General features: G+C 40.4%; 1 protein-coding gene across 1 annotated transcript in view; it reads right to left on the reverse strand.

Moving 5' to 3' along the window:
* The window catches only part of prickle2b (prickle homolog 2b), a 103,500-nt gene extending 81,751 nt beyond the window's left edge, over positions 1–21,749 (reverse strand). Inside the window, exons 1-2 of the mRNA XM_042502522.2 lie at positions 21,563–21,749; positions 20,088–20,173 (exon numbers count right to left, since the gene is read on the reverse strand). Coding sequence (XP_042358456.2) covers positions 20,088–20,173; positions 21,563–21,604 — 128 coding nt within the window. The 5' untranslated portion in view covers positions 21,605–21,749. The remainder of the gene's footprint in view (positions 1–20,087; positions 20,174–21,562) is intronic.
* Between the last annotated feature and the right edge of the window lie 332 nt (positions 21,750–22,081).

The following is a 22,081-nucleotide window of genomic DNA, read 5'->3' on the forward strand; positions in this document are numbered from 1 at the left end:
TCTCCCGGGTTAGGGCTAAAGGTTTGGTTCAGGTTCAGGCAGGAGGAATCACAGTAATGCCCGACTGATATGGCATATTTGAGACTGATTCCAATTTTAGAGGGGGAAAATTCACCAATAACCGATATGGCGGCCGATACAGTAACCTTTGTAGCTGGAGTAAAAATAGCCCTTTTCTATGTGGATTGTGTACTGATTTTACACTGATATGACCATGTAAAGTTCTTTAATCAATAACTTTATTAAAAAAAATTTAACATTGTTATACACTGTCAACCAGTTATATAAATGAACAAATGACCAAATTTGCTAGATCTGTGGCTTAGTCTTGCTTTGCAGGTACTGCAGACAACTACCTTACTGCCTGTTTACTGTAGCTTTTCAGCTATCATTAGTTGATAAATGAAAAGAAAATTGTATTTTAGCTGGGCATTTTTAACAGTTTAAAAATAGGGTTGTTTTTTTTTTTATATATATTTTTCTGAGCACTTTTTATTATAGGACAGAAAAGAAACTAGTAACTATAACTAGCTATAGCTTGGTTGGGCTCTAAAAACAAATTGAAATTTAAAATTGTTATTGTTATTATTATTGTAATTGTTATTGTTATTACAAAGAAAGACACAGATAATGAATTAAGTGTGCAGCTACTGTTCAAATGTGAACAGTATCCAACCGTACCCGTCTTACACTGATGTCAGATTGGAGCATGAAATTTGATCATTAGGCTAAACATCATCTGACAATAAGAAATAAACTGGGGCACACTTTCTGGCTCAAGTGGCAAGCTATTAAATATTACAGGTCAAACCTCTGTGGCGGCCGTTCTCCATATGCTGCTGAGCACGGGCAGGCACGTGTGGCTTGGCACACCTTACACACAAACGTGCTCACAGGTGTTTACGTTTTGCATGGGCTACCCTTGCCTCAGGACATCCCAAAGTTACACAAAGAGACTCCAGCATTTAGCATAGCACCAGCTGTCACACATGCTGCCTCCATACCTGTCACCTCTCACATGTCTTGCACACACACCCCGTATGCCACCTGTGTGAGGACGCCAATATCAATTTGGAAAGCAAAAGCAGGAGGAGAGTGTGGCAAACAATTCCCCCCCACACACACACATACACACACACTATGTCAACAATACCTCTTCAAACCTATTGTCATTACGGGACATTTTCTCTCATGTGTCAATCAGAGACAAGAGGCTCCATCTGACTGGCTGGAAACCAGATCAGGAAACAAATGAGGCGTCATTAGGCACGGCCCTGACAGATGCGCATCAAACGGCAGCTTATAAAAGGGCAAAGAAGATGAAATGGCCTTAAAACACATTAAATGATAAACAAAGAAAGCCACGGGTCTCATAAGCCGACCAGATGGAAGTTAAGATGTGCCATAAAAAACACACAGGCCAGAGCTCAGGCAGTGTGATCTCTATGTTCCCACATGACAGGAGACAGGACTTTCCATACACTGCGGGCTGCCCAATCTGTCTTCCTCCCGTTTCATCACCAGAGCTGCAGGGAAACAATTTACATTTCACTCCGAATGTGCTCGCATCGTGTTCATTATATGTCAATTAAGTTTGTGCTCAGCGAGGACATTAAAGCGGCTGTAATGAGGAAGAAGAGGTTTGTTTTAAACAGATAAATAAATAAACACATAGATAAATAAAAGGGCAGACGGGGAATGGTCTCGTCAGAATCAAACGAGAAACAAATTATACCCAAAGACCACTTATAAATACTGAAGTCTTTGATCTCCACACCAAATGAGCAATTTGGTCTGTGGGGGAAATGATCAGTGTGTGTGCGTGTGTCTGTGCGTGTGTCTGTGCGTGTGTCTGTGCGTGTGTCTGTGCTTGTGTCTGTGCGTGTGTCTGTGCGTGTGTCTGTGCGTGTGCGTGTGCGTGTGTGTGTGTGTGTGTGTACTGTTGACTGTGTACGCCCGAGGCCACGTTATTTTACAGAGGGGGTAGAATTGATGCAAAGCTAAGCTCACTGTTAAAGAATGCAGAGACAAACAGCACAGATCAGAAGCCTCCCTGACTAAGCAAGTCCAGTCAGCTTTACAGGCCCAAACTGCTGACTCTCTGAGAGAGCAAATGTAGACTGATGATACCTCCAGTGGAAAGAAAGATGTAAGAGGCTCCTGCGGCACAAATTTGTTTCTTCTTTCTTTTTTTATAGGAGGACACTACTTTACCTCACAGAGGAAATGGGCTCAGGCAATAAAATAATAGCAATACATCACCTTCATCCAATCCAATCCAAATTTAGTTATAAAGCACATTTAAAAACAACAGAGTTGACCAATGTGCTGTGCATTGATAAATAAATTAAAAAACAATAGTGATAAAAATAATAAATAAAAAAATATCAATGGCAAATCTATAATTTCACTTAAAGCAAAATAATTTCCTAAAAAAGCTGGGCACGGTAAGTGGAGTAAATAGAGAACATGCTGGGGACTACTTTCTCCTGTCACATTTGGTGAGATGGTGAATATTTGCAGAAGCAGGATGATGTATGCGGGATTAAAGGTTATAAGCAAGGACACAAGGAAGTAGTTCAAAATTTGGGGAAAAATGCTGGCTTGTTTTCATCCTGGGATTAGATGAAAAAATATTCACCCATTGGACCTTTGTTGAATGTCATACCTCTCTCTCTCTCTCCTCTAATTCCAGGCGACAATGTCATCTATCATATAAAAGCAAAAATACACCCCAAACAATCTTTAAAAAGAACAAAAAACAATGATAGCGACTTTTAACATACTTGGATTTAAAAAATGGTTTCAAGTCTTAATTATAATGATAACACAGTTGTTCAGCCAAAACTAAGTGCTCTGTATTTATTCCTTTAAGGGTCACTCTGACTGATACTAATAATAATAATCATGTAATACTGTCAAACCGCAATATTTACAGAGACAGTTATCGTACCATTAAAGTCTCATACTGTTGCAACCCTGCATATGATCAGATACTGGATTCACTTTTACACTTGCTTGTTGAAATTGGAGCCACAGTTCTGCTATACATGAATCCAAGGAAGTAAAAAAGTAAACAATTCACCTTTACTGCGGTGGCGTCTCCTGACAATACTGGCACGTCTAAAGGCAAGCTGTCCTAAGAAGTGTACAGTTTCTACTTTTACCTTTACCTTCTATGTAACCTGACTTTTGACAACAGTGTCTTGGAGTTTAGGAAGAACCTGTGCTTCAGCTTTGGAAAAAAACTGATGGTGAAACAAGTCATGTCAGCTAGGTACGCAGGCATACCCACCTCTTTTACTGGTAGTTTACAGTATACCCCATCAGCCATAGAGCCATTAGAATATAAAGGAGAGTATACCCCTTATTGGTAATCTACCTAGTAAACCCACCTCATCAACTACCACTACACCACTGCTGCAGGAGGTCCTTGTTAAAGCCTTCAATTAAAAAACTCAATTTTAAACACACACACACGCACACACACACACACACACACAGAGTGTGTAACTACGAGCGACCACAGACACATTCAGCTTAAAGTCATGAGTTAACATGGTTGTTACACCAAAACACCAGTAGCACTATGTTTGGATGTTTAGTAGAGGCGATTTATTTTGTTATTTTAACCATGGGAAAAAATTAACTGTTTGAAGACAGTTAATAATGTATGCATTTTATGCAAAAGTTCAATTTTTGACTTAATTCAGAAAATCAACACTGTCATGCCAGAAGGGAGCAGCAGAAAATGCAACCACAATATTGGCGGTGGCTCTTGATGGCAGAAGACACAAAGCTTTTTAAAGATTCATCTATACCTGCAGGCCAAAAGATCTTTGTTGAAAATATGAATACTTGTCTGAATGCATGTGGTGGCTATCAGGAGCCATCACGCCTGTCTGTCTGCGGTCTGGTTGGTCCAAGATGAGCCCTGTGGTGTGGGAAAACCCCTGGGCAGAGGATTAGATGGGAGAAAAGGGGATTTGCTGGTTAAAAGCTGACCTCTGACATGCATACAATGGCCTTTTGATTTAACAGATCAGCTCATTCTGCTTTCCGCCTCTGGACTTTGCAGTCACGCTGTCACTTAACCAAGGTCACATTCACTGTCATGGTGCGGCAGGATAACAAGGGTTTATATTCGATGCCACAGCTTGGGACGCTGCAAAGACCACAGAAAGTGTGATTGCACATTACTGGCGTTACATTAGCCCTTGAGACTAACGTGTGATACAGCCACACTGCTCATGTGACTCATCAACTGATACACTGGACCAAGTCAAAGGTGAAACTGCTGGCTGACATTTTAATTAAATTTCCAGGTGCATATGTAGTTTTTCCAACTCTAGCCTTCCACGCCAGGCTTGTTTCCAGTGTTGGGTATCACAATCATAGTCAAAGCTAATTTGAGCTCTTTCAACATCAAATTCAAGAATTGTTACAGTCTGTCTGCTAGCCATAACTACAAGAGTATCAGGTTGAGAAATAAATCACAGAGGGGGTTTACAAGGAATGGCTACCTTTCTGGTGAGTTACTTTGCTCTCTGGTTTCACAAGTTTTTCAGACTTCACAAATGGAAGGCATTCCTCCACAGCCTGAGCGCTCTTGGGGCAGCGCTACTCAGTGAAGAATGAATCAGGGACATTTCGTTACATTCAATATCTAAGCATTGCTCTCCACAAATGTCTGGTTTTGATTCTTTTGACATGTGTGTCTGTTTTATGTTTCACAGGGGGAAGTCAATCAAGTGTTACTTGCAGAAATGCAAACTATGTGGTATCGAGCAAAGCGCTGTGTTTTCCTGCTGACTAGAACATCGATTTGACTGAAGCCAAAAATAAATCAATAAAACAATTTAAAGGCTCAGACACACCAAACAGACATCAGACTAGTGTTGAAGAAGGACAACTATTAAGTTGCCTCATGATGACTGTGTCTCGGGCCAAAAGTTGCACCTGAACACATCAAAGACTACAAGCAACGGGCAACTAGCGTGAACGTTCTGCACCTGCACGAGAGGAAATAAATCACACCAGCGGGTGGCAGTAGTCTGTAGTTGTCATTTTTTAAAAAAAGGGAACCCGCAAGTTTATTTAGCACGTTAATAACACAACCCCACTCTAAAAGAACAAATGATATTTACTGTGCCCTCATGAACAATAATGCAAACAATTACAAACTATGCTAAAGAGCTCATCAGAAAAAAAAAATCTTTGTAATCTCATGCCTTGTTGGCTTTAGCCACTAATTTGCGTTTGTTTGCTTTGTGTTTCTTCTCATGCACTGACTTGAAACAAGTGGCAACCTCTGAGGTTAAAAACTAAAGCCAGTGCAGGAATGATTTCAGATGGACCGACTAGTGCCAACATTGCAAGACACAGTAAAAAAACTAAAGCAACAGATGCTCACCAACGGCCCGGCACTGACCAACAGCTGACCATCGGCTTAGTGTGTCAGAGCCCGTATGGAAACAAATGAGCACTCTGTTTGGACCTGATAACTTTAAAGTCACTAAGGAAATTGTATCAAATCCAGGGTCATGATGTGCTTTTCAATTTAATACTGTGATTTATTTTGGCCAAAGCATCAGGATGCTGATCTTTTGATACCCAACATAATTAAATTTGACACTTTTCAAAAAGGCCTGCAGTGTTTTCCCAGAAACGTATTCTTAGCAGGGCCAAAATGTTTTTAATACAACTTTTAGATCATGGAACACTGAAATATTACATTGAGTCACAGCCAATAAAAACCTCAAAAACAATGTTAATTCTTTTTCTGTATCAACTCTGCCTACTCAGGTCTTAGCTATTCTGCATCACTGACCACAAGGAAAGAGCAAACACTCAGGAGTCTGACGTCAAGTGAGCAATAGAAACCTCTTTGTTTCTTAATTCTTTCTTTCTCTCATGTGCATGCTCACTCTGTCTATCCTTATTTGTTCTGTTTCTATTGTCATACTGATAATGCTGTACTTGTCTGGCCTGTTGTCAAGGCAGCAGCAAACTTACAGAACACTCATCGCCTTGGCAACCGGTCAACCTGCACAAATAAACTTGGCCAGATGAGTGATAAAGACAGGGAATAGCAGAGCTCTAAGTAGTTTCAAGCTGAAGCAACAGAGACATTATTTTGCGTAACAGGGGCGATGATGGCTTCAATCTGAGGTAACTGTCAGGTGTCTGTGTCACTGGCTCCCATTTCCATCCATCTTAATCCAAAATGACTCAATGTCTGTGCCCACGCTGTCTCTATGCAACACACAGGCCTTAAAAGTACATGTCATGTTACTTCACATCCTCCTGTCTGGACTGGCTGCAGCATGCACCATGAAAATGTGTTTTGTGTGTTTGAATTCAACTTTTGCCACCTTGTGTTATCTATCCATCTGTTTCTTTAATCTATTCTGCAGATCAGTAAAGATATATATATTAAAAAAAACTTTTACAGTGGAAAATGCAGAAACTAGAACTGGACTGATGAATCATCCAAACTGATATATCATGCGATGTCTGCGTGCAGGTCAACCTCTGAGAAAAATAAAGCGCTATACAAAAATGCCAAAGAGCGGCTTAGTTTTGCAGGTACTTAGTGTGCCAGCATGCCAACATTTCCTAATTAGCATCACACAAAGTATAGCTGAAGCTGATGGAGATCTTGTTATTTTTCTTATAGGTATTTTGTCATAAATCAAAGTTTTGGACAAAGTCAAACTCCGACTTGATGAACCAATTACCAGCATAAGTACAGTTTCTCCTTCAGAAAACATGAATATCTGTTACATGATAATCCATCGAAACTTATGGTGGTGCAAAAGAAAAATTAAAGGGATCACCAAAGTCAGTAGGTTTAATCCTCTGGGGAACACGCCTTTTTTTTTTTCAAATTTGTGCCAATGCATCTCTTGGATATAAAGATATTTCAGTGTATAAGAGGTGGCTCTACAGGTCCAGATCGTAATGCTAAGATACGTGTTTCAAGTGATCTTTTTATCCCAGACCATGGTTTTTTCCTACGTGCCTTTGTGCCTAAATCTAACCAGACCTAAATCAAAGCGCCATCACACCAGAAATCCACAAGACAAGAATATTTTGAAGAGACTTGCTAGAGGTTCAAATCAGGGGATCACCAAGTAATGCTGAAGTCACATGAAACAGTGGCGTAAACTGTGTTTGAAACCGTTCACTCAGCGACTCACTCACTCTTCACTATGTAGTGTGTATTAAAAAGTGAACTAGAAATGGAATAACTGAACGAGATTTCGGACACTACGCTGGAATTTTCGTCCTCCGGAAATACACAAGCTCATTGAATTATGGTATATGGGAGTGAAATGTAGGGTACATCAAATGTACACTCAAATTTGCTGTGCATTGTGGGTATTTCATAGTACACTATATCGTGGATGAAATTAACTGCTGAGAATTTGGACATTACTACAAAATGTCGAACATGCTATATGGTGAGCAAGCTGCGTCCATTTGACTCCACAGCCAGACTCAATGTTGAAGATAGTTCAACTATAAGCATCTATTTCCAGAGAATACCTGCAGCCAGTCAGCAAGTCTTGTGACTCATGTGACATTCACCTATGTTACAAATAATTTTCTCCAACATAAATGAGTCTCACAGATGCAGTTTAATTTAATTATTGCAGCTAATTGCATTTCACTGCTGCTTAGTGTGTTTTCGGCATTCGTATTCATATTTTTGGCAGCATTGATATCTGCACAATATATCATGGTAATCTGTCCAATAGTTGTTGAGATGTTTAATTTGATCAAACAACAGTCAGACATTGACATCCCTGGAGCCACATCAGTCTCAAAAAAATCTGTCACTACATCACTAGCAGATCTTTTAAGCTCTCAAATATTGATATTGGCCTCAAAATCCAGTATCTGCTGGACAATAGAAAAAAACATAGATGAACAGAGCTGTAGCCTATATTATATTTTTTTTGTGAATTGTTTCAGATTGACACTTCCACATCACCCAGCACAACCACGATCATTACTGTAGTCTCTGTTTTTTTCTCTGAATTGTGTGTGTGTTGACCTAAAGTGTGTCAGCAAAGCAGTGTGTTACTTCAGGCCTTTATCAGAGGAAGCTGGCCTTGCTTCAGAGCCTTTTTTCATCTCCTACTTCCTGCCCCCTCCATTTCTCTGCCCCCAGATCAGTTGATAGATACCTGTACAGCTTGGCACTGAGAGCCAGCTTACTCTCTTCATGGACTACAGCCTTCACTTTTAAGAGCCTCTCTGCTATTAATACTTACACACACACACACACACACACACACACACACACACACACGCAGATGCATCGGCTGGAGAAGAAAACTACACAACATAAGGAAAGAGTCCGTAAACCAACTGAATAGAAACAGCATCACAGCTCTTCCAGCCTATTAGATTCAGCTTTGACTCATGCAGAGCAGTGAGAAGAAGAACTAAGACGACACCTCGCCCACTCCTCAGATGACGACAAATCATAAACAGCGACAGACAGACAGGGGGAGGAAGGAAAAGAGAGAGATAAGAGTCAAGAGGAAGGGTCAAAGCTGTGACGCTACATTGGAAAGTTTAACTGGGGAAAAAAAGAAAGCCAAGTGCAATTTAGCAAACAAGCAGGTGTAAACTTTACAATTTGCTTTTTCCAACTGACACATTGAGTCTTAAAAAATAAAAATGCTCCATCAATAACAGCAAATAAGCCTTGTGTTTTCTCCTCAGCGTTGTTTGATGTAGTAGCTGTCTGGGCCCTTTCTTCAATATTAGGCAGCAAAAGTCAATTCTCTCAGGTCAATATGCCACTTAGGCCAACCTATAATCAATAGGCGCACCAAATCAATAAACTAATCAAATAATTTAACACTGCAGAGTCATCAAGCTCCTCTTTTTCAGTTTGGACAAATGAGGCTTTGGGTTCCACTGGGATTTGGGGTCTGTAATGAAAATAGGACAAGTCATTAAAGTAATGGGGAAGTCAAAGAGAAGCTGACAGCATGTCTCTAACTTATGAGGTTAACCTAAAAACTAAAGTAATGATTTCTGTCATACAGTGACTCTGAGAGTTTGGCATTATTCATTTATTCGTTCTTGGTCTTTTTGACAATCACAAACTCCAACTTTTGCATGAACCAATGATACAAGGATGACGGGATAACGCACTACTTTGCTGCTGTACAATGCTGACCTCTATTGGCTGCCACAATATTAAACATAAAACAGGGCACTCTTTTTCCAAAATAGCCACCACTGAGGAAGTCATCCAAAACACACGAAATCCATCTAGGACTGTGTGTTCAAACCACGCAGCTGGTACGGCTCTGATCAAGGATTTTCACATCCTCACACCACCAACCCCCCGGATGGGAACAGGTGGCTGGACAGAGAGAAAAGGGAGGGGGATAAAACAAGAGGAGGAGAGAATCAAAGAGGTCTTTGAAGTGGTGCACTGCTTAAACCTTGCTGCACTGGGCTGGCAGTCTTTAAACTGGATAGATGAGGAGGTGCATGGATGGATGGATGCAGAGAGGAAGACAGAGGGGCCGCAGGGATGTAGGGTTAGTGAGCTGGTGAGGTGGATGCAGTGATACAGGGGGTATGTCAGAATGAGGATAAACAAGCACAGAAAAGAGAAAACACCAGATAAATTGTGTACATTTTTAAAGACCAAAGTGGTGTAAAAAAATGGAAACTATGAGAAGAAAGCCTATAATAACAAAAACATTTACTTTATCCATCTGTCACTCTCATTTTCCATCAATGTGATTCTCCCCATATTGATTTGTGACTTAAGTAATCAGTCAACAGCCAAAGAATTCATTCTTAACCAATTTGATAACTAATCCATTGTTGAAGTCAGTTAATGAACATCAGTCGCTCGACTGACCAATTCTGTCAAGACTGAAATATCATAACAACCACTGGATGGATTCCCACTTACACACATTCATGGTTCCCAGAGGATGAATCCTAAAGACTTGAGTGAGTCCCACACTTTTCATTTAGCAACACCATGAGGTTAGATTAATAGATTGCGATGAAATTTGGTAAAGATATTTAAGGTTCCCTGAAGATAAACTCGAACTCTATTTCTGGTTACTTTTTTTTCAAGCTCCAATGATATCTCAGCACCTGATGATGGATCGACAGCAGATTTTGTACAAACATTCATGGTTCCCAGACGATGCATTTTTAATTCCATGACTTTACCTCTATCACCAGCAGCAGGTTGACTTTCTCACTTTTTATTGAAATATCTATCAGATAAACTGCCACGACATTTGGTACAGACATTTATGGTACCCAGAGGACAATTTAAAATGTTAGAAGTCTAATACCTTGACCTTTCATCTAGCATTATCATTATCATTTTCATCAATTTCTACATGCATCTGTTACTTTGGCTTGTGACCAAATACCTGCTAAACTAATGATAGTCCTCCCAGTCTCAGGTGAACTTTGTGTCTAGTGCTAATTAGCAACTGGCATGCTAACATGCAAACGAAGATGGTAAACTTTATACTACTAAAAATCAACATGCTAGCATGTTAGCAGGTTCAAAGCACTGTTGTGCACAGCTGTTAGTGTTATAGCTTTAATACTGCTTATCATCAACAACCAATTTGACATTTTATAAACTTGAGTTTTCATCAAAAATTTAAGTAATTGTTAATTGCGAGGTAACTTCAGTTATTTTTATTGCAGCAAAATGTATCTGGAGGATGGAAAAAGCAATTCATTTTATTATTCAAGTAAGCTAGGAAAGTTAAATTTGTATTTGCAAAATAATAATTTACATAATTAAAAAAATGACACTTGGTTTCCATGTATCAATACAATATTACCACACAAAATATCACAATACTTTGCTGTATTAATATTTTCCCCACGCCAACTGCTCAGACAGAGAGAGTCGTCACTAGCACAACATGACATCAAACCCGGGATTTTTCAATAGCCAAGCTACTGTTGATAGCGACTGCAATTTTTTAGTTGGTTGACCCAGATTTTAAAAATGTCCACCCAGAAAACTACAATGTATACTATGTACACTATGCTGTACAACTGACAGAATGTAATATGATATGAAGCAATATGAATGTGTTTGTTGCTGAAAAGGATCCAGCGAGTGTCACATTGAAGATGATGTCACTGCATTTTCATGTAGGGTACCTCTGGCAGTCAGATAACAATCCTGCGTAGGGGGGTATCTATCGAGGAAAACGAAATAGAGAAAAGCAGCTGGTAACAAAAGCGAGTCCAGCCAAGCCAAGCGAAACCATGCAGTGGAAATTAGGTATTAGACAACAGGGTGCAAATGCTAACTTTGAGCAAGTGTGTGTGTGTGTGTGTGTGTGTGTGTGTGTGTGTGTGTGTGTGTGTGTGTGTGTGTGTGTGTGTGTGTGTGTGTGTGTGTTCTAACATAAATTGAAAAGGGACTGGTGATAAGGTGTTTCACACCTTTCTTAGTCACTGTGTGTGCATGTGGGTGACAGAGATAGAACAAGAGGTGGAAGAGTGATATCGTGTTAGTATTGCTTGCATCAAATGATTTAAGCAGGACACAGTAAATGAATGCCTGAACTAAAGGGAAGATTTGCTTTTGTTCGACGAGCAGCTTTAGCGAGCAATGATATCGGTGTAGCTAAAGTCAAGAGCTGAAAATTCCACCAGCACAAAGTGCATGAAGTAACTAACAGGAGAAACAATCAGGATGACATGAATGAACTCCCTACCGGGGTGGGCGGGTTGGAATTGTAGGCCTGAGCACAGTAAATGCTAACTTGCTGTGCATATGACAGCAGTGAGCCTGCTTCCCTTTATTTCCAGTGACAGTTCAAAGGAAGCTTAGCGCGCTAAGCCTTCATTAAGGCATGGATCAGCACCAGGGCAAAAATCTGAGTGAATTAACATTGCTGGCGCACAGGCCAGAGGTTTGCTAATGTGAGAAGAATGGAAACTAGCTACAAGCAGTACAAGGCTAAAATCATGTTGTGTTAATTTAGAGCAACTGCAGCACAGTTGTGCAAAATAGTGTTTAAATTCAGAGGGTATGTATGTTAATCCATTGACGCATTTATAACTTCAATGTTCCTTTTACGTCTCTGACAGTGATTTCCCTTTCTTTTATTTCAAAAAAGAACCACTTCCTTTCACACTGTGGGATTTACATCCTCGCGTCCAGTCTTTCCAACTCTGACTGAACTCTTGTCCCCTGTTAGTAACTGACTCCATCATCACTGATACCTGACTGACATGTAAAGGAATAGTTAGCAAAGCATGAAAGACAATCATCACTAAACTCTGATATTAACCTGCATACTTTTTTTTGCACCAGTTCATTTCTGAAAACAAGCTTGAATGGTCTTAAATAAGTGAAAGACAACAGATTGATTTCACAGTCTGTAAAAAGGAGATTAAATAACACTCACTGTTTATCTTATCTTTAGGCATGAGCCTACGTATATAAGAGCATATTAAAATGCACACATCCACACTCACACATACCACCCTCTATGAGGGACTCAAAGGACTTTTCTGATGCCTATCAGTCTTAATCCAAATGCATGAGCACCTGTTAGAGATGACCTTGATAAGAGAAGCAGGGAGAATACTGGAGCTGCAGATCAGAGTAAAGCTCCTGGCTTTATTGCAAAAGCCGCCACAAAACATTACACAGACTCACACAGCTGTGCTACACAATAACGCTCTACTAAGACCGTATGAAAGAGAAATTGTTGAGTTTGATTAGATAGCACAGTAATTTATTCAATTCTGCTGAAGTACAGTAATGCACTTTGAGCAGAATAAGAGAATATTGCCTTTTTTTCCTTGATTATGGATCGCAATAACAATGTTTATTTTTGTCTTGTGGGTGCTTCACAGCTAAAGAGCAGTCACATGATGTGGTGGCTTGGTATTATGGTCTCTTGTTAAATGTCTTTCTGTTGACAAATGTGTATGTGGCCTTGTTGCCTTAAGGAGAGAACTAATGCCTGCACACTTACTCCATGCCACAAAAGTTTAATTGAGACAATGTTTTAATCCTTTGTGGATCTTTGTTTGGTCAAAATGTTTGAATGGTTGCAACTAAATTTATATGCATAATGCAAACCAGTAGGCTGACAAGCTCCATGATGCGAGTGGCCTTATTGCCAACCAGACATGAAGGAGAGGATGATTTAGGTTAAAGTATCTATAAATTTAGATTTTTCTTTGGCATCTCTCCTTTTTTCCCCCAGTCATAAACTGTAGTGCTTCGTGACTGCTTTAGCTACCAGTTAAAACTCCCCTAACCAACCTTTTTTTTAATAAAATCAAATGAAATTCTGTTCACTTTCCTCTCAGTGTTCATCTTAGACCTTGGAACTACTGATTGACCTCTGCAAAGTGTCTGAATTGGACATGTTTGCCTCCTACTGGTCATTTTGTGTGCTTCAACCCCAGAGAAAAACAGCTGAGGACTGAAAAATTGAGCTTTGGAGAGCATCTGACTCACTTAATAGGACATTCCAGTGCTTAATTTGATGTATTAAAAGAGTCCTATCAAAAATGTGAATTAATCAGGGAGTGAAAAACATTGTTTTTTTACTAGAATTTTTCATTTCATATTTACAGCTCCTTCCTTCATTATGATGCACTGGAATTATCAAATTCCCTCTCTTAAACACTGTTCCTAAAACTGGTTTTTACAAACAAAAACATAATAAGATGTGATATGAAATCTGCTACTGGGGAGAAAACAGGCGAATATAAAGCCAAAACCATTTTTTACTTCCCCATAGATTTTGATACCCGAACTTGCTTGAATGCTGATCCTATACTACTGTGTTTAAAATTAAATTAAAATCAATTTTTAAAAAAACTTAACAGCTGTACACTATTAAGCCTAACTCTGTTGCTCATCAAATTTGACACTTTGCTACTGGTAGTTTCCATGGAAATCTGTTCTTCTTCGCTGCTTTAAAACAGTTGGTGAGTTGATATAAGCTGCAAGGCCCAACTTGTGTAGGCAACACAAGAAGAAGAATTGTAGAAGAATTGACTTCTGTGAAAACTGCTGTTTAATCTGGGTGACAAACTGTTTTAAAGTGTAGATGAGTGCATAGATTTATGTCCCAGTGATACTCCATTCAGCATTTTAGGCTGTATCGGAAGCATTACTGATACGGGGATCTGCATTGAAACAGCTCTAAGTGAGGTTGTAGTCAATATGTGAGAACTGAGGTGAGAAAACATCCCTCTATTTGGCATCTATTTTACCTCATGTGGTGCTGTTGTTCAGGGACAAGGACAAGGACAAGGACGACAGTTTCTTCCACAGACAAAGACGAAAATCTAAAGAAAACTGAACTGCACAACATGTAGCTTGAATAACAAATAAAAATATACTTAGTTTCAGTTACATGTCATGCAATACGAATAATACAGGAGCAACAGAAAATTACAAAAGCAATTGCAAGCATGGAGCACAAGAGCAACCCAACACCTCATGAGATCTCCTGTTACACGTCCGGAACCCACCTGGCGGATGAGATGACATTACCTGCTGTTATGCCCTAAAGCTCTGTGCAGACACATCCAAATTTGTTTCAGACATGAAGTTGAAAGCCTCACACATGCACGCTCTGTGCATCTCCAGCTCCAGCCTCACACATGTACGCTCTGTGCGTCTCCAGCTCCAGCATCTGCTCCAGAGGTGTCACATGTGCATAATTACAAGCTGCATCTAACCCAGATGAGGGGGATCATTTCCTCTGATGACAGGGTCTACAAGCATTCAGCCAGCCAATAAAACAGCTAACACAATGCCGCTCTATCGCACCAAATCACGCTGAGTAAGGCGTAAACTGCTCTGCCTGAGAAAGCAATAAACTGTGTTGCTATCAGTTCTTGAGAATACATTCAGGAATTTTAATAAAATGATATCACGGTGTACTTCCTTGCAAAGGGTAGTGAAACACTGTGTGCAATCACAATGACAAATCAGACAATATGTCGGGATTGTGTGCTTGTTTACAACAAATGTTTCTTTACTTGTGCTTATTATTAAAACCCCGGACAATCTTAACCACTGGGAGAGAGGAAATGAGGAATACTATTGGAATTCAGCAGTGATTCCTTCTCTGGCTTTGACCTCTGTGTGTGTTTTTGTGTCACATCAGTCTGGCTCTTGAATTTTGATGCTGGAATTTCATTGGAATTCAGCAGCTGAGCGACGGGCCCCTCAGGATCTCAGCCGGCTGCATGCATGGACCATCTTTGTCTCCGTGACCGCCATGCTTTAGTCCCTAACCATGATAGTTAAATCTAATGCTGGTTTATTTATGTTTATCTTAGCAGTGGAGGGATAAAACAAGGGGAAAACACAGTGAAACGGCACACGGGAAGAAGCTGGCAAGAGCAAGAGAGAATACGTAGTGCAACAGAGTAAGAGGAGAAAGATGGGAGGCGACAAGTTCAGCCCAGCCCTGTCTGAGAACCCAAAGGTCAAACTATGATTTATATCGGGCCTTCACAACTCCCTGGGTTTGCATTATCTGTGAACATCAGTCATACATCACATGACCCCACAGACCTGTCAAAATATAACCCCCACAAAATGAATCTGTTCCAAGTGACAAAGACAAAAACACACCATTTACACAATAAGGGCACAGCTTAACATGTAATTTGCCTCCTGACCCATTTGAGTGCCATCACAGATGTTGCTGCTGCTTTCTGCTCCAAAACAAGCCCAGGAGCGAGACAAGACAGCAGGTTAGGGAGTGTTTTCACCCCTGGAAACAATCGAGCAAAGAGGCTTACCATCTTCATGCAAACACACAGACATAGCTTCAGTAATAAATCTGATAAGTTTCTATTGTGTGGCACTGACCACCAATGGCTTCTTCTTTTCTCTCACCCTCCCTCACCTCATACTGAGTCTTCTTCTTCTCTGCCGAAATAGCCTTTCATATGCCTGGGCACCCTGACAGTTTTATTTGCCAGGCTGTCTTGTTAACACAGTGAATAGCAGGGGCCCGCCTGTGTTATGCAGATCAGACTGGGTTACCGAGGGGACAGACGTCAGCAAGCCATTCAGGGATGGGTTAAAACTCAACCTCAATCCCTCTTGTTCTACCGCAACCATCCTCTTTTCTCCTCCTCCTCTAACCCCCTCACTGCTGCTTTTAGACAGCTAAAGTTACGGCTAAGACCCTTCTGCATACAAGCGTGGGCTTTGTCCAGCGCCAGTCAGCTCTGGCAGCCTGAACTAAACCTTTAAATGGAGTTTTATGTTGTGCTGCTGGCCGGAGGAAATGAAGATTTGGTAAATGGCATGATCTCATGGTGTAAATTCTCCTTCGTAGTCTGATTGGTGTCTGGACTGACCTAACCCTGCCAACAGGTCAAGTGTAGCCTTTTAAGCGCACATTAGACGCAGCTCTAAAACACACCGCCATCATGCAGAAGAGGGTCATGTGATCGGGGCGATCAGGTAGCACGTTCACACTCAGGGTACATGCTAATAAGCCTGGTAATGAGTCTCATTAGCACAAGGAAAATCAATTGAGCCAAAGGCAGGCATTAATAATTCAGGAGGAGCATGCTGTGCGAGGAGAATCCACTCCGATAGCCAACCTGCCCACTCAGGTTACTGGGTTACACACTGACACACAAGCAGACAGGTTACAGAAGCTCTTCTTTCATCTGTCCATTTTTTTTTTTTTACGTTGACCAAAGCGGCCAGGGGGTCCTTTTCCACTGTAACTTCTGCCATCTTATCCAGAAAGATCTCAAGGGATGCTGAGAGAAGAACAGAGTCCAGATTCTTCTACCAGGCCTTTAAATGTGCACCATCTAGATCCGGTGACTTGCCTCTGTCATTGTGAAGCAGCAGCATCGCTACAGCAAACTTCCGTCACACAGAATGAGACTGCGCACCGTGCAGACAATCCTCATTTTAGCCACTCGCAAAGAACTTTTTGTGCTTTCAAAGTTTGCAGACACAGGCCACTGCATTTAACATTCACATCTGAGTCAAATAACATCTCCTGCAAATTCTTGAGGGTAATGTTTTGGTAGGCCTGGGTGATTTTAAATACCCAACCCTGGCTCCTCTCTTGACTCTGAATGGGAAATGCCTCAACACACTCAGTCAACTTGCTATGAAAGAGCGGGCTGAACCCCCCGGGAGTTTAGCTCAGTGGAAACATCTTATACAGAGGCAGTACAGAAGAGGAGGGGAAGAAGAAGAAGAAGAAGAAGAAAGGGAAGGGGGAAAAACAGTGCTTGTACTATATAGTCATCTATTGAATATTTAGAGAATCATCAATATTTTAGTGATTTCTGAGACAAACATGTTAAAAGTGCGGTGAACACTGGGGCTGTGTAGTGTAGCTCAGCACCATTCACTGTAACTTAAAAATTCTCTCTTTGAGCTCAACAAACAGCACGTCTACCAACATGCATGAATTATATTGCAGTGGAATGTTGGAAAACTGGTATGAAAATATATAATTCAAGAGTCTGATACAGAGGTCATTATGTACTTGAACTCCACTAATCATATTTTAGTGTCATAATTGCTTTACAAAAGATTTCCAACCTAACAGCAGGGAGACCCCCAATGGGTGCCAAGATTAATCTGAGGGTTCTTATCATTTTTCTTTTTTTTTTTTTTTTACACTCTTTCATCATTTTTGTTAAATAGGCCCACTTTTACCATATGATGTCTCTTGACACCCTTATAATGAGAAAGAGAAATTAAGCATTGGTCAAACTGCTAACAGCTCATGTCCACACTAGCCTGTGATAAGACAAAAGCAAAATAATGAGCTGGGGGTCTACTTCACCTCCATGTAGTGGTTATTGTAGTGTTTATTAGCCACAACATTGGTTTAGATCATTTTCTTTTAAATATGCCAAATAAAATGTAAAAGTAAGAAAAACAAAACCAAAATGCCCATTGGACATGTTCAGTAAACAACATAAGTATTTAATGTCCAAAAAAAAGAATAGAAGCAAATGAATATTTATCAAATCCTACCCCTTTTTCTCAATTTCTAAAAAAAAAAAAAAAAAGACTTAATTTTAAACATGAATATTCATTTTCGGCCTCAACATTCATCATACACACCTCCATCAAATCAAGAAAAAATTAAGACAAACAAAAACATTAAGACAAAACATTGTTCTTTCTAACTAGAACAATTCCTCCCGGCAAACAAAATTAATGTCCTCCAACTGTTGGCAGTCAACCAACCTCATTGTGGTGCTGAGTACTTCTCTCTCTCTCGCATTCTCTCAGCATACTGGATATCTGCACCAAACATTTTGGCAATCGATGCAAACATGGTAGTGACTGACAGACATTGCCCTCCATAGAGCCATACTGCTTGTGTGGCAAAAAAATGATGCCAGTGATTTGATGACTGACAGTTTTCCCCCATGAGGAAAAAAGATAAATCATAGGCTACCAGGCAGAGTGCATGTGAGTTTGAGAAAACAATAATCCACACGCGCCATGATGACTTGTTGCATTTACATAACAAAACCAAATCCATTTGAAACTGTTGTTTTTGCTTTAGAAACAGACAAGCAGCATCTGGTAAGTGACCACAGACAGTATGTGCACCTTCATCACCCTCATCTCTTACCTCTCTAAGTTTTCTCCACAGGAACAAAGACATGTTGGAGCCGTAAAACTGCCACAAAGTCAGGCTTCTTAAGGCTGTGTCCACTGACAACATTTTATTCCAGTATGTCTGAGAGTAAAAAGTTGACTTTTTATTGTGGGACTGCAAAGACAGGCAATTAAAGGCTGCATTCCTGAGCCTGCCGTTGCCCCTGTAATAGTTTACTTTACAGCAAAGATGGTCTTTATGGTTCAGACCCTCCCCTTCTATTGTGGATTCCCATAACAAGAGAAAATGCCTGACGAATCCATGGCTGCCAGTTAACTTTGAAAAAGCTGGCTCCAACCTGGCTGACCTTTCTTTTTCTCCTTTCTTTTGCTAAGACATTGTAGTGTTATGTTATTTATTCTGTGCTTATGGCTGGAAAACTGGTATTAAGAGTAATTCTGGTGTGCTACAGAATAAAGTCATGTAGATGGAAATAAAATTAAAACTGAATTAAACTATTTTTTCCTCATGCTACTGCTCAGTTTTGTTGATCTTATAACTTTGGCAAGCAATCCTCAGTGTTTCAAGTCAAGCAGCTTATTGTGTTCCACAATTACAATGTGGGATTTGTAAATCAGCACATAATGTGCCTTTGGGTTTTGTTGTTTCCACAAACTGAGCTTCAGCCACTAAACCACAGACAGACACCAGTATAGCTCACAGCATCTCTATTTAGTCAGTGCTGCCATAAGAGTGACTTTGTTACCGAGTGTTTGGTGCTTATAAGAATCAGCTGATACAGATAAAGTAACAGTGTCCTGCGCTCTCCTCATATGTACAGTATGTGATGCTATTTGTACCGCATTCCTAAGACAGAGTTGCAAACATTAGTCACACTCCTTCACACACTAACCTGAACCACCTGTACTTCAGAGCAGGATTACTTTTTATTACAATACACGGTTTGTTGCGCAGTGTAAGTAAATGTACATCCTCCCAGTTGTGACAGAGAGATTGTAGTGGCAGCAGGCTTGAATCCTCACTGCTGCATGATTGGTCTCTACAGTAAAAACTATTATCTTAGAGCACACAGGGGAGAACAATGGTTTCTTCACAGCAGTACGGATGGCTGGCTCTATTCAAAGTACCTGAAAAGGTTTCTCGTGAGTGCTACTCTACTTAAAGAAGGAACCCTACAGTTCTTTTTAACATATATCACAATGTAAAATTACCTTGCCAAATTGCTGGTGGCTTTACCAACCGCTTACACGTCACGCCAGAGCAGAAAATGATCATTATCGTGCATTCACTTATTGCCAGCTGCACATTCACATTAGATCACAAGAATTCATATCAAATGCATGCATATCTTTGGCATGGAAACACCTGTACATCAAGAAAGAAAACTGGATGTGTGCGAGCATTGATGTGACTTTGGTGCGTAGAGTAAAGCATTGCCATTACCTCCACTTGTGCAGGGCAAAGCCAGGACACTGTTCTCCACAGGCGACGCAGGGCTGTCCTCTCTGTGGCTCATCTGAAGGGTTCAGCTTGGGAGAAACAGGAACAGGAGATGACGGGTACGTTAGATAGTTTGTATCAGCTTAGTCCATTTAGACGACACTGCCGCTGAATGTCAGAATGTAGCTGGCAAAGTGGTGACTTTCTTCTATGAGCAACTTCACCTACTGTATTCCTCTAAATAATTTTAGAAACACCAGAACATACAGTATTATGTTATAGTATAACATATATTTTCAAGCAACAATTTGCCACAAAATAAAAATACTTTTTTTTCATCTCACCTGTCGCACTATTTATCAATCTAGATTATTTTGGTTTGAGTTGCCAATTATTGGACATCACGACTGCCTTCTCTTCAGTGTAATGGAACTAGATGGCAATCAGCGTTTGGGGCTCAAAGTGCCAAAAAATACATTTGAAAAACTCAAAAGAGATGTCTCTTTCCAGAAATCATGATCCAGTTTCTCAAGATAATCCACATACCTTGTTGGGAGCAGTTTCATATAGGAACTATTTTCTTAATATGGAACTACACCTGCCAAATGTATCACAGCACAAAAGGAAGAGTGCATCTACTGCAAGCACACCTAGCATCACTGAGCTAGCTAACATTACATCTCAACAGATGTGGACCCCTTTAATGTTGACATCTTGTGCTGTCCCGAGCACAAGCCTCTCATCCATGAGTAAATGCACACTTCCTTCTGCGCAGTGATACTGTTGCCAGGTGTAGTTTGCCGAAAGCAAATACATGAAATTGCTCAAAACAATGACTGTGAATTATCTTGAGTAACAGTGTCATGATTTCTTGAGAGAGACATTGCTGTTGAGTTTTTCTAAATGTGTTTTGTGGCACTTTGAGCACCATAAGCCAAGTGCCATCTAGTTCCTAAATACTGAAGAGTATGCAGTCATCTCTACAGGCAAAATCCCCAACACTCTGCAACTGACACCAAAACAATCTAAACCAATAAATAGCTCCAAGGTTAAGACTGAACAAAAGGTATTTTTGATTTTGTCCCTTTAAATTGAGTTGTATGTACAACCTGCCTTAACTACAAGTAAAAAGTTAATTAAAAATTAAACAGCTACACGCAATAAATCATTTTGGCTCTGAACGTTTCATGTCTTGCATTCATCAACAGAAGCCACTGGTTGAAACAGAGCAAACATATCTTTCATCATGCTGCATGCTGCGTTGTTAATGAGGCTCGTGCCAGCGTTATCATAACAGAGCAGATGTAACTTGATGCCCTCAGCAACAGGACAGAGCAGACACACAACAAGGAAAACTTCACATCAAACTAAAATAAGTCGCATGCGTTTTTTTTTGTTTGTTTTTTCCTCAATTAGAGCCCCAAAACAAGTAGGCACATGCGCGACACCAAACCTGTAACTTTGTTTTGCATACCTACCGATCTGCTGGAATCTCTCCTCTTATAGCTGCGACTGAACATGACAGGCTGATCTCAGGACAGTGAAGGCACAGTCAGCTACTGGCGACAGCAAAAGATGCACCGAGCAAACTGGAGATGAGTGTATGTTTGTCCTCACGACTTTTTCAAACGCACTGAGCCCCAGCTGCAGTCCTATCCTATTAACCCGCCTTCATTAATGGATGGAGCTGTTCCGGATTGCAGCTCCACCCTGTTTCCCTACAGCCAATAGAGGACCAGAGAAAATACCTTTGCAAAGAGAGAGGAAAGACTGTAATCATACTTGGACAAAAACAGTGATGCAGTGGTTAAATGAGGGTGTGGGCGAGTAATGACGTCCAGTCTGAGAAAATCTTAAGGCAATAACAGACCCTGTAATCACTGAGGAGATAATTGTTTTCCTTCAAACCTTCTGCCTTTATATAACCGGTTTCCAATTATTCAAATTGCAAGGCGAGAAAGCAAATATCATGATGGCAAAAGATTCAATTTTAAAAG

This window comes from Plectropomus leopardus, chromosome 2 (assembly GCF_026936395.1).
Source record: "Plectropomus leopardus strain MGB_pleo_1.0 chromosome 2, ASM2693639v1, whole genome shotgun sequence".
In the NCBI taxonomy this organism is placed as follows: Eukaryota; Metazoa; Chordata; class Actinopteri; order Perciformes; family Serranidae; genus Plectropomus; species Plectropomus leopardus.